An 18,747-nucleotide genomic window follows, 5' to 3' on the forward strand; every position below is an offset into this window, starting at 1 on the left:
TCCAACCAGATTCAAAGAACAAAAGAAAACAACACCACAAGTAACAGCTCCACCAAGAACACAATAAAACCAAACTTAAACTGTGACAACAAAGGAAAAAAAGGGGGGAGAGGATGGAGATTAACAGTAGCAAAGGATGATGAAGTAAAGAAATACTTATAAGATAGGGTACTACAATGAATATGGTAGGTACCCTTTTCATTACTTAATGGTAACCACCCTTGAAAAAACCACCACAAAAACACTTGACTTAAAAAAGGTAGCAACAGAGGAAAGAAGTATGGAACACAAACAAACAAAAACAAATGATAGAAAAACAAAAGAGAAGAATCAAACTAGATACAAAACTAACAGAAAGCAATTTATAAAATGGCAGTAGGGAACCCACAAGTGTCAATAATTACACTAAATGTAAATGGATTAAACTTACCAATAAAAAGACACAGAGTAGCAGAATGGATTAAAAAAGAAAATCCAACTATATGCTGCCTACAAGAAACACATCTAAGCAACAAGGATAAAAACAAATTCAAAGTGAAAGGCTGGAAAACAATACTCCAAGCAAACAACACCCAAAAAAAAGCAGGCGTAGCTATACTCATATCTAATAATGCTGACCACAAGACAGAAAAAGTACTCAGAGACAAAAATGGTCATTTCATAATGATTAAGGGGAAGTTGAATCAAGAAGACATAACAATCCTTAATATATATGCACCAAACCAAGGAGCACCAAAATATATAAGACAGCTACTTATTGACCTTAAAACAAAAACTAACAAAAATACAATCATACTTGGAGACCTCAATACACCGCTGACGGCTCTAGATCGGTCATCCAAACAGAGAATCAATAAAGATATAGTGGCCTTAAACGAAATACTAGAACACCTGGATATGATAGACATCTACAGGACACTTCATCCCAAAGCGACCCAGTATACATTTTTCTCTAGTGTACATGGAACATTCTCAAGAATTGACCATATGTTGGGCCACAAAGACAATATCAAATTTAGAAAAATTGAAATTGTACCAAGCATATTTTCTGATCATAAAGCCTTGAAACTAGAATTCAACTGCAAAAAAGAGGGGGAAAAACCCACAAAAATGTGGAAACTAAACAACATACTTCTAAAAAATGAATGGGTCAAAGAAGAAATAAGCGCAGAGATCAAAAGATATATACAGACAAATGAAAATGAAAATACGACATATCAGAATCTCTGGGATGCAGCAAAAGCAGTAATAAGAGGAAAGTTCATATCACTTCAGGCCTATATGAACAAACAAGAGAGAGCCGAAGTAAACAACTTAACTTCACACCTTAAGGAACTAGAAAAAGAAGAACAAAGATGACCCAAAACCAGCCGAAGAAAGGAAATAATAAAAATCAGAGCAGAAATAAATGAAATAGAGAACAGAAAAACTATAGAAAAAATCAATAAAACAAGGAGCTGGTTCTTTGAAAAGATCAACAAAATCGACAAACCCTTGGCAAGACTCACCAAGGAAAAAAGGCACAGGACTCAAATAAATAAAATCCAACATGAAAGAGGAGAGATCACCACAGACATCATAGATATACAAAGAATTATTGTAGAATACTATAAAAAATTATATGCCACCAAATACAACAATCTAGAAGAAATGGATAAATTCCTAGAACAATACAACCTTCCTAGACTGAGTCATGAAGAAGCAGAAAGCCTAAACAGACCAATCAGCAGGGAGGAAATAGAAAAAACTATTAAAAACCTCCCCAAAAATAAAAGTCCAGGCCCAGACGGTTATACTAGTGAATTCTATCAAACATTCAAAGAAGACTTGATTCCTATTCTACTCAAAGTCTTCCAAAAAATTGAAGAAGAAGCAATACTTCCAAACACATTTTATGAGGCCAACATAACCCTCATACCAAAACCTGGCAAGGATGGCACAAAGAAAGAAAACTACAGACCAATATCTCTAATGAATACAGATGCTAAAATACTAAACAAAATACTGGCAAACCGAATACAACAACATATTAAAAAAATAATACATCATGATCAAGTGGGATTCATCCCAGAATCTCAAGGATGGTTCAACATACGCAAAACGGTTAACGTAATACACCATATCAACAAAACAAAGAACAAAAACCACATGATCTTATCAATAGATGCAGAAAAGCCTTTTGATAAAATACAACACAATTTTATGTTTAAGACTCTCAATAAAATGGGTATAGAAGGAAAATATCTCAACATGATAAAGGCCATATATGATAAACCATCAGCCAACATCCTATTAAACGGCATAAAACTGAGGACTTTCTACCTTAAATCAGGAACAAGACAGGGTTGTCCACTCTCTCCACTCTTATTTAACGTGGTGCTAGAAGTTCTGGCCAGAGCAATCAGACAAGACAAAGAAATAAAAGGCATCCATATCGGAAAAGAAGAAGTAAAGGTATCACTTTTTGCTGATCATATGATCCTATACATCGAAAACCCGAAGGACTCCACAAAAAGATTATTAGAAACAATAAACCAATACAGTAAGGTCGCAGGATACAAAATTAACATACAAAAGTCCATAGCCTTTCTATATGCCAACAATGAAATATTAGAAAACGAACTCAAAAAAATAATCCCCTTCACGATTGCAACAACAACAAAAAAAAATACCTAGGAATAAACATAACAAAGAACGTAAAGGACCTATATAATGAAAATTACAAAGCATTGTTAAGGGAATCGAAAAAGATACAATGAGATGGAAAAATATTCCTTGTTCTTGGATAGGAAGAATAAATATAATCAAAATGGCCATATTACCCAAAGCAATATACAAATTTAATGCAATTCCCATCAAAATCCCTATGAGATTTTTTAAAGAAATGGAACAAAAAATCATCAGATTTATATGGAACTATAAAAAACCCCGAATAGCCAAAACAATCCTAAGGAAAAAGAATGAAGCTGGGGGCATTACAATACCTGACTTTAAACTATATTATAGGGCCACGATAATCAAAACAACATGGTATTGGCAGAAAAATAGACACTCAGACCAATGGAATAGAATAGAAAGCCCAGAAATAAAACCACATATATATGGTCAAATAATCTTTGATAAAGGGGCCAACAACATACAATGGAGAAAAGAAAGCCTCTTCAACAAATGGTGTTGGGAAAACTGGAAAGCCACATGCAAAAGAATGAAACTCGACTACAGCCTGTCCCCGTGTACTAAAATTAATTCAAAATGGATCAAAGACCTAAATATAAGACCTGAAACAATAAAGTACATAGAAGAAGACATAGGTACTAAAATCATGGACCTGGGTTTTAAAGAACATTTTATGAACTTGACTCCAATGGCAAGAGAAGTGAAGGCAAAGATAAATGAATGGGACTACATCAGAATAAAAAGTTTTTGCTCAGCAAGAGAAACTGGTATAAAAATAAACAGACAGCCAACTAAATGGGAAATGATATTTTCAAACAACAGCTCAGATAAGGGCCTAATATCCAAAATTTACAAAGAACTCATAAAACTCAACAACAAACAAACAAACAATCCAATAAAAAAATGGGAAGAGGACATGAACAGACACTTCTCCCAGGAAGAGATACAAATGGCCAACAGATATATGAAAAGATGCTCAGCTTCATTAGTTATTAGAGAAATGCAAATCAAAACTACAATGAGATACCACCTCACTCCTGTTAGATTAGCTATTATCAACAAGACGGGTAATAGCAAATGTTGGAGAGGCTGTGGAGAAAAAGGAACCCTCATTCACTGTTGGTGGGACTGTAAAGTAGTACAACCATTATGGAGGAAAGTATGGTGGTTCCTCAAAAAACTGCAAATAGAACTACCTTATGACCCAGCAATCCCTCTACTGGGTATATACCCCAAAACCTCAGAAACATTGATACGTGAAGACACATGTAGCCCCATGTTCATTGCAGCACTGTTCACAGTGGCCAAGACATGGAAACAACCAAAAAGCCCTTCAATAGAAGACTGGATAAAGAAGATGTGGCACATATACACTGTGGAATACTACTCAGCCATAAGAAATGATGACATCAGATCATTTACAGCAAAATGGTGGGATCTTGATAACATTATAAGGAGTGAAATAAGTAAATCAGAAAAAAACAAGAACTACATGATTCCATACATTGGTGGAACATAAAAATGAGACTAAGAGACATGGACAAGAGTGTGGTGGTCACCAGGGGTGGGGTTAGGGAGGACATGGGAGGGAGGGAGGGAGAGAGTTAGGGGGAGGGGGAGGGGCACAGAGAACTAGATAGAGGGTGGCGGAGGACAATCTGACTTTGGGCGAGGGGTACGCAACATAATTTAATGACAAAATAACCTAGACATGTTTTCTTTGAATATATGTACCCTGATTTATTAATGTCATCCCATTACCATTAATAAAAATTTATTTAAAAAAAATAAAAAGAGAGAGAATGCAGAGTGCTGAGGAAGAAGCCAGTTTATGTAAAGAGAGAGAAAGTGTGCAGATGGGAAACCAGAGCTGAGGGGCTTTTGCGAGCTCCGTGGAGACTGGTGGGGCCTTTGATTCTAGGAGGAACTGGAGCAGATTCTTCAGGATGTGGAACCAGAGAATGCATCAAGGCATTGGGAGCCACTGAATGTAAGGAAGTGTTTTTCCTGCCTGGTTGCTCATCGGCCAGTGCGAGAGACTTTAATAAAAGAATGGCCCACCAAAAAAAAAAAAAAAAGACTTTACCATTGTAGTGCTGGTGGCTGAAGCCAGGCAGGTTTGCACTGAATTAGGGCAGACAGCCAAGGAACTGTGGAGCTGGAAAGCATCAGGTCATACTGGTTTATTGGAGGCTCACAGAGATGGGTGAGAGATTAAATAAAGAAAAACCAATCTTCGCAGTGGAAGGCAAAGTATCAGGAAAACCACCCCTCATGGTGGCAACTGAAGGAATCAGGCAACTGCACCTCGTGGTGGTGTAAGAGCGATCTGGGAGAATCACAACCGAGGGAAATAACCCATAGCTTTTCATAGAGACACACACATGGTTTTCTGCCATGTGCTCATGCACTAATCGTGCAAAGTGCTGGCAGCCGGGAAACCAGCAAGCAAGCCTAACACAGCTGTTTCCCCCACAACCGTGAACTGATGACTTGAAGGCTAATCTGTCTTCCTTTCAGTGGTTTTTTTTGAAGCACAGATATCTATTTTATTTACGGAGACGATGCCTTCCTAAACAGAGTCCTGTCTTGGGATCAAGCTTATATCTTGCCCTCTCTAACCCCTTTTGATATTACTGCCTATCATTGATAGGCTACCTGGATACTAACTTTCCTCCTCTCAGGGAAGTAGCACCTGATCTGAGACTCCTATAGATAGTTTCATAGGGAAGTCTTATTCCTTGATGTTGGATCATGCTTTCAACCATTTCCTGGATCATGACCAGATTATCATGCCTCCCTAGGTTCTAAACTTGCATTTGAGACTTAAATCTCTTTTAAACAATTACATCTATGCCCATTTTTCTCAATCATTAGGTCTAATGCCAGACCCCAATCCTCTTCACCTGCTGGACAACTCTAATTTATGGTCTTATCTAGCTTACTTATATAATGTCCCCTATGTCTATCAGTAATATAATCTAGAGGAAATATTAGCCTATTATACCCAACACAATAACAAGTGTACTTTTAATGATCAGTAATATATTTTATGATACTTTCCAGAAAATTTAAAATGTTTAATTAGAATTGCATTGTATAATGACATTCACAGCTACAGTATGAGAAAAACTTTTCAAATCATGTGAGCATCTAAGATAAACTCCAAACCTTCCTTTAAGTTGCCTTTCAACAGTGAAATCGATTCTTTATAAAAGTCAAACAAATATAAACTGCTATTATAAAATTTTCAAGAATTCCTAAGAATCAAAGCATTATTTATTTAAAAACATTGTGGTAAATGTTTTATGGGTAGTGCATCATATTGCACACATAATATAAATAGTATTTTGTATAGATTTTTTTGTGTTTTTCTAATGTAGCCATAAAAGAAAGAGGTCAGATGACTCAGAGATGCTCATTTATGAGAATGATTAAAGTGTATCAACCCTTTATTACATTCAGAAGATGATGAGCCACTAGACCGCCCTGTCAACAGAAGAAGGACATTGCTCTTTCTTCCTATTCATTTGTAATCCAAAATACACAGTTTAGTTTTAAAAATGTTTAGGCAAATACTCTATTATCGTGTAGAAATTCAACTTGAATTCAAACTTCAGATGTCTTAAATGAGTGCCCCCTAATTTAACAACATTGGTTAAATTACTACTCATCTTGCATTGCTCTAAGTGCTGAAAGAAGAAAAAGAGACATGTATGTGATGGTCATTGCTCAAATGGCATCTGGTGAAACTAAAAATATAAAACATTTAGTCTAATATAAAATAATAACAAAGCTTTAACAATACAATAAAGGAATGAAATTATAAAGTTTCAGACATGGTCATGAACTTGTAAGGCTTTTTATTAGAATATGGTCTCTTTTTAAACTGAGGAAAATTGGAGTAATCTGATTCATATAGGAGCACATCAACCGCATGAAATGTCTTTTTCTCTTCCCAAAGGGAATTCTTATTCTCATAAAGGATTATTTAAATTTTGTATTTGGATATTCAAAATAATTTACCAGCCAAAGGTATTTTGAAGAAACACAGAAAATTGTCAACACAAGATTTGCTTTGAACCTTAATACTCTTGCCCACAAGCCAAGTCAAATCTGGAAGTGAGCCATGTTACCAACAAAATTCAGCCAAAGGTATTGAGAATATGAGGCAACAAATTTAACAGGTTGTAGGAGTCTTTCAGTGGTAGAAACTTTGAAGGCTGTGCAGACTCAAACTGTTATGTAAATTGTAGGTTGTGCTTATCATTGAGGGAAGAGGGAATTAAAGATATCCAAAATTATATGCTCAGCCTTAGTAAAAAATTATTCACTTTGACAGCCTCTAAAAAACCACCCTTTTCTCATCTAAGATAACATTTGTAGTCTCTGAACCTCAGGAATAGGCTCCCTTAGTAGAAGTTTCAACTTTCTAGAGAGAATCCCTCACAACTTGGAATGCTTCTATGCAAGGAAGATAAAATATATAAACTTAACCTTGTCATCATAAAAAGAAAGAGATGCACCCCACACTTAGTTAAGTTTACCCCTACTAAAACCCCTGCAACAGAAAGAGATTAAGTCAAACATCAGTGTATTGGCTTGTCATTTATAAAAGAAAAGACAGATACATTATCAGCTGTGGCTATCCTTGTATATATCACAAAATACAAAATCAGGACATGTTTAGCAGGTGTTTGAGTTGCTGACTACTTAAAGCTTTCCATTAACCTATATAATAATAAGAATTTCCAATTTAAACATAGTAAAATTTTTAAATCATTTAAATTACATTACTTATATTCAAACAACTATTGAATACTTTAAAGTAATTTTTAAAAACTCAGGTATTTTGTTTGTTTTTTTAGACCAGATAATTCTTCTTGGTTTGTGGAATAGTTTGAGGAGCAATCACAGTCATTACCCAAATTTACAATATCAGGTTGAAAAAGAAAATAATTCTCTTTTTTTGTGACAGAGACAGAGAGTGGGACAGACAGACAGGAAGGGAGAGAGATGAGAAGCATCAATTCTTTGTTGCAACTCCTTAGTTGTTTATTGATTGCTTTCTCATATGTGCCTTGACCGGGGGGTTACAACAGACCTTGCTCAAGCCAGCAACCTTGGGTTCAAGCTGGTGAGCCTTGCTCAAACCAGATGAGCCCGCACTCAAGCTGGCAACCTCGGGGTCCTCTGTGTCCCAGTCCAATGCTCTATCCACTGTGCCACTGCCTGTTAAGGTGCAAAATAATTTTTGAGGACTTCTCAGATTGTTCAACTCCAATGAGCAATATTCTCCTTCTCAGGTAATACTCTACTTCTCTTCTCCCCTTTATAACTCTAGATCAAATATTTTTATTCATTGACTGTTTCTACTTAGTCACCTCAATGAAATATCAGTGACTGACTGCTATATTCTTCTTGAGGCCACCTTATTTGCCTTCTTTTCCTCTAGCTTGCTGCTTCTGTTGGAAGTCAGCTACCATGCTGAGAACTACCCTGCGGGGATGCCTGTTGAGAATGGCCCTGGGTAATTGAAACAGCCCAACAACCTTCAGCAACTGGATCATGTCAACAATCATGTGAGGTGAGTGTGCTAAGGGGTGGATCTGTACCCCTTTGAGCCTTGGGATGAAACTACAGTCCCACCTTGTGAAAGGCACAGGGCCAGAGGACCCCATTAAGCCACATTTGCTTCTCCATCCCACAGAGATTGTGTAATCTTTGCTAATGTACTCACCATACTTCTAAATTGTCTGCACGGAATTTCACTTACAATATCATGATAATAAGATTTCTTCATAAATGCTATTTTAATTTTCTGTGTTATTTTGTGATCATCTCAACAGATTGGTATTATTTTCTAGGCAGCCATTCCCTATAATCATCAAGATTTGTTTATTCCGGTCCTGATTAAGCATTCTTTCTAGGAATGGAAGTCAGATGGAAGCCAGAGTCTTTCGTAACCCACTGTTGAGAGTCATATTGCATTATTTTTGCCATAATTTATTTTCCAGAAGCAGATTACTAGCTTCAGCTCATAAGATAGGAGTAGAAATTACACTGTAAATATAAGGAGGGAGACTGCAGTGTGAGCTATTTTCAATTCTACCCACTGCAGGTATCACATTAGTTTCATTCATATACAATATATATCCATAGCTTAAGAAATGAAATACCACACATTTGAGTTTATCTAGCTTCCCTATCCTGGTACCATTTTCCTGTTCTCTTTCTCCTTTTCTCCTCAGAAGTAAGCACTACAGTGCACTTGCTGTTTTAGGTTTATGTTTTCTAAAATTGTACCACATATATGTATCCATAAGTAGTATACATTATTTTTATTCTTTTATATAAGTGTATTATATGTAACATTCTGTAACCTTTCTTGCTCACTAACCATAATATTTTGAGGTATATCCATTTCATCTCATTAAAATAGAGTTAATTCAGGTTAACAGTTTTAAGTTTTCAATGATCAACTAAGTAGAATTTATGTATCCACTTCCTTCTGATGGAAATCTAGTTAGTTGTTTATATATTTTTTATTTTTTTTATAATTTTTTTGAAATTGAACATACTGCAGTGAAGTTCTTTTGTTACCTTGTGCATGTGTGGGAGAGTTCTCCACGTTCTCCATGCAGAAGTGGAATTGTTTTTCCGAAATGCTCTGCAAACTGATTTTCACATTTCTTAGAAAAATCTTAGCTCTACCTTAGGGTACTTTTGGACTTAACTCTGAGCAGGTGTGAGATGACTTTGTATTCAGGCTCTGTTAGTTTTCTCATTTTTCACAAGAGCATGTCAACCCCAGCTTTACTCTCTATTAAGGCTAAAGGGAATTACCTGACAAAAACCATATGTCAGGCTCGTGTCAGAGAGAAAACTCAAACTCACATGTAGCTGAGCTCTTCCAAATGCTCAAATGAGAAAACAATAGTTAGGAAAGATTACTTGAAAAAGTACGCAGACTCCCCATATTTCCTGATGCTCTAAATATGGATTAAACTCGAGCAGCAGAAGACTTAAATTATATCAAAATAATTCCCAGCCTAGAGCCTTGATACTCAAGGTATGGTCCACAGACCACCAGCATTACCATTTCCAGGGAGCATTTTATAAATAAATGCAGATTACTCCTCATCTGTGTTAAAGGGGTTCTGTTTTAACAAGACTTCCAAGCCAATGTATTTGTATTAAAGATTAAGGATATTTCTAGATAATTACTTTTCTCTTTGTTGTTGATGCTTGGGCTTCATCTGCCTCTACTGAAGCAGGTGAAACTCACTGTTATGTAGCCAATAAGAATAATGTTTCAGGCACTGACCTTTATATCAATTAATTACCATATATCTCCATGTATAAGACACTCCCATGTATAAGGCGCACCTTAATTTTGGGGCCCGAAATGTGAAAAAAAATGTATTACATAAAGTTATTGAATTCAAGTTTTATTCATCATAAAATTCAAACAATTCCTCATCACTCCCATCCATTAGCTTGTCTTTATCTGTGTCCGATGATGAATCACTGTCTTCAACAATGAGTGCAAAAACAAGTGCAAAAATGCAGGAAATGCAAGCAAAAAAAACCCCCCAAAAAACCCCACAAAACCCCAAAACTATAATCACTGTATAAGATACACACAATTTTTAGACCCCAAGTTTTTGAAAAATGGTGCTTCTTATACATGGGGAAATATGGTAACTGGTAATAAGGACCCTCCAGAGAAATGTGTCTGATCTCAGTGTCAGCCATAGCTGTGCTTTTACTCAATCACTATTTCATTTTAATCTTTGAAACTCTGAGAAGTCTCTAACTGGCCAGCATAAGTACACTCTTTCAATTGTTTTCAAGCTTGGCTCTATTTTATGTGTGAATATTTGTTGTTTTCATCATTTTCATGTGCTTTAGTTTGTATTTTCTAGCTGTATTTTGTTTGTCATTGTGAGCTATGTTAACTTACACATGGAACAAGAGAGCAAAGGAGTAGAACCAAATTATATCAAATGTAAAAGTATCTCATGGTTATGATCACTTAATATGGTCGTGTGCCCCTTAATGATGAGGATATGTTCTGAGAAATGTGTCAGTGGGTGATTTCATCTCGCATAAGTATCAGAGTCACTCACACAAACCGAGACGGTATCACCTAATAGACGTCTAGGTTCTATGATATAGATTATTTCTCACAGGCTACAAACCTATATAGCTTGTTACTGCACTTGAATACTGTAGGTGACTGTGTAGGGCATTTACCCTAAATGAACCTTGCAGAACTGGAAGTTTCTCTGTGAGTCAGTGAGTAAGCGGTGAGTGAATGTGAAGGCATAGGACATTACCGTACACTATTATTGACTTTATAAACACTGTCACACAAGTCCTCCCCCAGTTTCCTTCCAACAGTGTCAGAATAGAAGATCAAAGCTGTCAATGGTGCTCCAGGGACAGGGATATGGGTTGGATTAACTAGAAATATCAAGAAGAAACACACTGAGTAAGCCATAAATCACTGTAACAGCAATTGTCAGGACAGAGTGAAAGGTGACCTGAGGACCAGTAGGTATAAGAAATCAAAATGGGGAGATATAGGAACATAGTGGATCATCATGGTAATTTGTTTTGGCTATTGCATATTGGACTGTGGTCAAATTAAGAAACTGTGTGTTATTCATTTTTAAAAATAGGGTGCTTAGCATTGAAAGAGTATAGAACTAAGAACTCAATATTCTGACTTTAGACATTGTTTTTGGCTCAACTGACACTATCTGGCACAAAGGGTTCTCTCTGGCATTGAATTGGTGGGAGAAGTTAAACCTATTTATGCTGTACACCACTGTAACCTAGAAATACTGCCAAAGCACAGGGGGGGGTGGCTCCACACCACCACAGAGAGCTTTACCAAAGTGGCAGTGGCCCTTAGGACTTACTAAGGGAATTTCTCTAGACTCATGTTGTTGTACAGGATCTTAGGTTTTCGACAAAGAATTTATAGCAATGAACTCTGAAGACCATCTGGATGGGTCTGAGAGGGCAGTAGTGCCCTCTGAATATGGAACAGTTAGGGGACAGGATCCTTTGTGCTAAAATGGGTCAGTGTCAGTGGCTGACTGAGATGTAATCTGTGCACTCAGAATTGAGATGCTGTGAGTGAGAGGGAATCTATTGCCAATCCCTACAGATAAGGCTCCTGTCAGAGAGGAGAAAAATCCCTCCTGAACCACATATTCTTCTTACAAGTCCACTGTCATATGTGCGGTCTGTCATTCACTGAAATGCCATTTGGTGGTGCATGATTGTACATTCTATCTTGCTGTCATCATAGTATAATGATGACTAAAGAACCAAGATCATATCACATCTCTGCCTGATGGTTATGACATTAGAGTTAATGAATGAAATGGGATTTTTGGAAAACTTTTTCTATAGCAGTTTTAGGTTTATAAAAAAATTGAAAGGGAGATTTCTCATATACCTCCCATCATCATACATGCATACCTTATTTCATTATCAATATCACTCACTAAAATAGCACCTTTTTTTTTTTTTTTACCAAGTACGAACATATATTATATATCATAATAACCCAAAGTCCAGAATTTATGTTGAAGTTTATTTTTGGTGTTGTACATTCTTTTGGTTTGGACAAATGTGTAAGTGACATAATCTTTATTGTGATATCATTCAGAGTATATCCAATGCCCCACAAGTCACCTGTGCTCTGCCTATCCATCTCTACCTCAGTTCTCCATCCTTGGCAACCCCTGATCTTTTTATTGTCTCCGTGGTTTTGCCTTTTTCAGAACATCAAATAGTTTAAGTCATACAGTATGTGACCTTTTAAGATTTCTTTCTTTCATTTAATAATATAAATTTAAGTCTCCTTCATGTCTTTTTATGGTATACTAGCTCATTTATTTTCAGCACTGAATCATATTCCATTGTTGGGATATACCACAGTATTTATGCATTTTCCTACTGAAGGACATCTTGGTGCTTCCAAGATTTGACAACTATGAATAAAACTGCTATGAAAATCTATGTGCAGATTTTTTTTTTCCTTTTTGTATTTTTCTGAAGTTGGAAACGGGAAGGCAGTCAGACAGACTCCCGCATGCGACCGACCGGAATCCACCTGGCACACCCACCAGGGGGCGATGCTCTGCCCATCCGGGCGTCGCTCTGTTGCAACCAGAGCCAGTCTAGCTGCCTGAGGCAGAGGCCATGGAGCAATCCTCAGCGCCCGGGCCATCTTTGCTCCAATGGAGCCTTGGCTGCGGGAGGGTAAGAGAGAGACAGAGAGGAAGGAGAGGGGGAGGGGTGGAGAAGCAGATGGGCGCTTCTCCTGTATGCCCTGGCCAGGATTCGAACCCGGCACTTCTGCACGCCAGGCCGACGCTCTACCACTGAGCCAACCGGCCAGGGCTATGTGCAGATTTTTATGCGGACATGAATTTTCAACTCCTTTGGATAAATATCAAGGAGCACAATTGCTGGATTATGTCATAATATGTTTACTTCTGTAAGAAACTGCCAAATTGTCTTCCAAAGTGGCTCTATCATTCTGTATTCCCACGAGTGATGTATAAATGTTCTTGTTGATCCATATCCCCACTAGCATTTGGTGTACTAAGTGTTCCAGTTTTGGTTATTCTAATAGATATATATTGATATCTCATCATTTTAATTTATATTTTCCTGATGACATGTGATGTATCATCTTTTCATATACTGATTTGTCATCTGTTTATCTTTTTTGGAGAGGTGTTTGTTAAGGTCTTTGGCCCATTTTTAAAACCAGGTTGGTTTTTATTATACTGAATTTTTTTTTTTTACATTTTAGATAACAGCTATATATCTGATAAATTTTTAAAAAAATTTTCTCCCAGTGTGCTTTGTCTTCTAACTCTCTTGATATTGTCTTTCATAGAACATTTTATGAGAACTTAATAACATGTATTAAGTATAAGTATTTTGAAAACAAAAAGGAACTAGCACTATGCCTAAGTAAAATTATTATGCTTAAATACAATTTTAATATCAACACTATGAGATAAATTTCCCCATTGCAATAATTGCAATAATCATGTGGTATATGGTATGCATTTGTTGTGCTTGGCACCACAACTTAATTTGATATTTCTAGAATATTTCCAAGTAGTTTAGCTCTTATAAAATGTTTTTTGAATGTTTAGTGCTTCATCAGTCATAATTAAAATGTTTCCCAAAATGTACTGGACTTAAACTCAGTAGATATGTGAACAAAAATTGACTATACTACTATTAAAAAAATAAACAATAGCCCAATATGGAATCACTCTTGCTCAACCACATCACCAAATAATAAACTTAGTTAATAACTGGGTTTGTGATCAGACTGGATTCTATTTGAGGTAGACTGGATCCAACAGGAGACCTTCAAGTGAATATTAATAAATATGATCAGCCCTGGTTTGTTAGCTCAATCAGAGTGTCATCCCCAAAAGGCAAGTTTTCAAGTTTGCTCCTGGTCAAGGTACACGTGGAAAGCAATCAGTGAATGCACAATTAAGTGGAACAACAAATGAATGCTTCCCTCTTTATTTTTCTCTTTTTCTCACTCTCTTCCTCTCTCTCTCTCTCTCTCTAAAATCAATCAATTAAAAGAAAAAAATAAAACAGAAATCTTTATATCCAACAGGTTGAGTGTGCCACCTTTTGGCACACATGCTTATTTTATGTTTCAAACTGTAGTCCCAGAAGCTTCAGATATTTGCAAAGGAGACAGAAATCTTGCTGGAGACTGTCTTGAGTTGCAGGGGCCATTGTGAGGAGCATCCTGGTTAGATAAAATTATTTAAGTGTGGTTGAAAACAAGGGTACCCAAATTAAGATAACAATGGTATGCAGAAGTTTGTGAAAGATTTCAATTTTTTTTAAAGTAGTGCCATTAAAAGATTCATTGTAAATAGCTAATGACAAATTAAAGACATAAAAGGTACCTAAAACAAAAACTCAAAGCCTGACATGACTTCTACTCCTTTCCTCTATCTTCCTTTGAGTACTCATTCTAGTAATACTGTCTGAACTGCTTTTCCACTGTGAAAAGATGACTGAATAGTTACCTATTCAAAAGAGAATCACTTAAGGTTATTATACACAGTCCCTCTCAGATATCTATCACTCCTAGGCCAAAGACCTATCTAAGGACCACAAGTAAAGAATTTCGGAAACACATGGAAGATTGTCATATATGTTAGTTTGTTTGTTTGTGGTTAATGGGTTATCTCCTCAGTCCAGTAAAAGAAGAAAGTAAATTTTTATGTTGATTCTTACTTTTTAAATCCAGACCAATTGATTATTACCCTTTTACACCAAGAGATGATTATTGCCTTCTTTCTTACTTTGTTTTATAACCTAAGAACTTGGCTTGGCTTTCTGCCTGCTTGGGCTGTTGGTTCTTTCTTTTAACCACCTTTGAGAGTGACTGTGGATCTCGGGAAGGTAGTAACCTTTGCACCATCTTGAGTCCATTGGGTTGTTTAATACTGCCACCAATATTTATTGTTTGTACTGGCTGAAACATGCCAAGACAGTTGAGAGGATTTAATACCTTTTCGATCAGAAGTTTGGCCAAACTGGAAAATGATATTTAGAGCCTAGAGATTTTTTTTATTTTTTATTTTTCTCCCCTATGTTAAATGTACCCAGAGGGAAATGACTCCATGAGTCTAACACCTGGGGCCACTTTTTTACCTCCACTTGACTTAAAAGGGTGACTACTTTAACAGGGTCTTTCTTTGATTAATTTGAGTCTCAGAAACCATATATCCAAAGAGTGCTGGAGGAAAGCCAAAGCACTGAGTGACTTTCTGTTCCCATCCTGAGAAAGTGAAGGTTGAGACCAGGCATACATGACTGAAGGCAGTCGCGCGTCCAGGAAAGGCCTCAAGAACGCGATGCTTGGCCCTGCTGGAGCTTTCTGCAGGTCAGGAATCAGACAGCAGATGATGTGGTGTTATGTCTCAGAAAGGGCAAGAGAAATCTAATCAGTCTTTCAAAACTAAATAATAAAATTGTACACTGTATTCTGCTTGTTAGTTTCTTATGCATAATGTCATATTTCTGCTTAATGAATTGGATAACTGATCTCTCTAAGGCACCTCAGTTCTGGAAAGATTAGGGTCCTCTACTTGCAGTATTGTTGCTGCCTCATTCCTTTGCAGCTCCTCTTCATGAAATCCTGAATATTAATAACACAAAGAGCATTTCAAACACTGAGAATTAACCTGCTTGAAGTTATAATAATTTTCCTCAGACAAGCTTGAAGTGTATGTTTGCAGAAAAGAAAAAAAGGATGCCTAGGACTAGAATATCAAAAAGGATGAAGAACAGATGAAGGCATTGTGAACCTGAAGCCATACCTGTGCGTATCCCAGGGATTAAACAAAAACATCCTGGCCTGTGGATCTCACACAGGATCAGTGAAAGTGGTGAGAACTAGCCACCCGGGGCTGAGATGGGCACTATTGCCTTAAATTTTGATCAGCTCTCTCAGGCTGAGTTTGATCAAAAGGTGGGACTTGTTAAAAAAAAAACAAAAAAAACCCCACAAAAACAAAAAAAAACACACACACAAAGAAATTCACATTTGGTAAGCCATGCCATCAAACCAAAATTTATTCACCAATCTATTTGACTTTTAAGCCTCTCCCAGAATTGGGATTTTAAGACAATCAGTCTGGAATCTCCTGATCAATATTAGTGAGCTAATATGCAAGACGAAACTTCTGAAATTTCCTTCTGCCCAAAAGAATAAGAGTAAATAATTCTGGCCTAAAAAGAATCCTTTCTTTTATTTTGCTAATAAATCCCCTGGCTTACCCTTCTGCTTATAAAAAACTTTCATGTTGTACAACTCCTGGGAGTGCCCTTCTAGTTGCTAAATGAGATACTGCTCAACTCATGAATTTGATAAAGCTAATTAAATCTTCAAATGTATTCAGATGACTTTTGTTCTTTAATACTCTTTCTTAGCAGTGTGACTTTTCAAAGATACTTATATTTCCCATTGAAGAAAGTAAGAACATCCATCTCACATATTTGTTGAGAGTATGATTGATATAAGCCCGTGATGACAAACCTTTTTATAAAAACTGCCCACTTTTGCAGTGCTGGTCGACCAGGTCCCGTTCCAGCTTTCACGGTGGGCCAGTGGCAGCACCGTTTGGTTGCTCCACTACCACCCAGCATGACAGCTGGAATGTCCACTAGTGGGCAGGAGGGGCCAGGTTGACCAGCACTGCAAAAGTGGGTGGTTTTTATAAAAAGGTTCGCCACCACGGATATAAGCTATATAAAGGAGCCTGGCATAGAACCTGGTAAAGAACAGGTGTCAGTGCTTCTCTCTATTAATTCATCTTTGTATTGTTTTATCAATATATCTGAAAATTGACAAAGTTAAAGGACATTTAGAAAAGGTTGTTTAAACCATAATATTAATATCTGCATAGCAGTCCTTTATTTAACTAATATTTTAATGTCAGGTGTTTATATGATTTCTTATTTTTTCCTTATAAATAAAGCTAAGTATACACATATCTCTGTGTGCACTATTATTATATTGTGCAGAACACATTTATAGAAATGAAACCATGGTTTGAAGAACATGGTTATTTTGAGGTTCTTAATATTTATTGTTAAATTGTCTTTCAGAAGTTTTTTATTTTTTCTTTCAGTCTGTGAATTCATTATGTAGTCTTAATCCTAATTCAAGTTGATCTTGGATATAATTAAATACATAAAATATTTTTGAAAGTTGTATGGAACAGAAGACTAATTTATTACCAAGATGGCCTTAACATCTCCTTAAGTTTGACTGAAGTTTAGACAGATTTCTTGCTGTTTTTCTCTATCCTCCTTTTTCTTAGAGCACTTACTTTAAGAAAGCTGTGATGAAATTTATCCCCTGACATGTAAATCTCCCGTTTTCTCACCAGTTTTAAAACCCAAGGATATCTTTCTCACGCGCCTCTCAAAGAATAAAAGCCATTTTAGGAGGGTAAGAGACTATCTTTGACAACCACTGATTAGTAAATACACATGACCTAATCACATTGACCAGTCTCTTCCTCAATGTCTTCACTTTTCCAGATCTTAAAACTTTCTCTCAAAACAAGCAATAACTACAAAAACTTTCCCATTTTCTATTTCAAGGGAGTTGAATTTTTAACCTTTTTCCACTATTGCAAGTCTTGACTCCTCTTGCAATTGTCTTGAATAAAGTTTTCTTGCCTGTATAACTCAAGAAGGAGTCATTTTCCTCTGACACTTACCATCTTGTTTAAAGGCATCTGATGAATGGTAAAGATTGATTGGGGAATAATAATGCTGAGCTGTCCCTCGCCAGCTCGGTGAAGAAACACTCAGTGTTCCTAATGAAGGACTGCTGTAGCGTGATCTAGTCTTCAAACCAAATAAGGATGAAGATGAACTCTTCTTAATTCTTAGCAAAGCAGCATATGAAGTAGAGAGACCGGGAAGAGCTGCAGAATATTCTGTAGGAGAAAAATTATAATAAAAATAAATTCTGAGGACACTATTTTTTCTATAAAAAATTATTTTTTTCTAAGGAAAAAAATAGGAATTTCTAAGGAAATTGTTTAAAACCTCCCTTAGAGCTGCAACTAAATGCAAATTAGAGTGAGATTGGGAACAGATAAAATGCAATTTATATTTTAAAACATTTTCTGGAAATTCTACCAGTTTTAAAATTGTAGTTCTACAAGAAAGAAAAGCAACAACAACAAAAATATGAAGGAGTAAAGGAAAGAAAGGAAAAGAGAAAAAAAGAAGAAAGAAAAGAAAGAAGGAAGGAAGGAAGGAAGGAAGGAAGGAAGGAAGGAAGGAAGGAAAGGAGGGAGGAAGGGAACATTTAAAAAATATCAAGCCTTTTATTTTCTTTGTAAGAAATATTTGGAAATTAACTTTTTGTTTGCCTTCATATTAAAATATCCATTTACATATATTAGAACAGTTCTATTTTTTAATCAAGAAAAGATGAAAGAAAAACATTCTTGATTAAATTCAATA

The 18,747-nt window shown here is 36.3% G+C and overlaps 1 protein-coding gene across 2 annotated transcripts in view; it reads right to left on the bottom strand.

Moving 5' to 3' along the window:
* CNTN5 (contactin 5) overlaps window positions 1-18,747 on the bottom strand; it is a 1,332,234-nt gene that overhangs the window by 558,334 nt on the left and 755,153 nt on the right. For both annotated transcript variants that reach the window (XM_066253673.1, XM_066253671.1), the window contains one exon: window positions 17,991-18,212. In XM_066253673.1, the coding sequence (XP_066109770.1) occupies window positions 17,991-18,212 (222 nt within the window). The remainder of the gene's footprint in view (window positions 1-17,990; window positions 18,213-18,747) is intronic.

This window comes from Saccopteryx bilineata, chromosome 1, assembly GCF_036850765.1.
Source record: "Saccopteryx bilineata isolate mSacBil1 chromosome 1, mSacBil1_pri_phased_curated, whole genome shotgun sequence".
NCBI lineage: Eukaryota > Metazoa > Chordata > Mammalia > Chiroptera > Emballonuridae > Saccopteryx > Saccopteryx bilineata.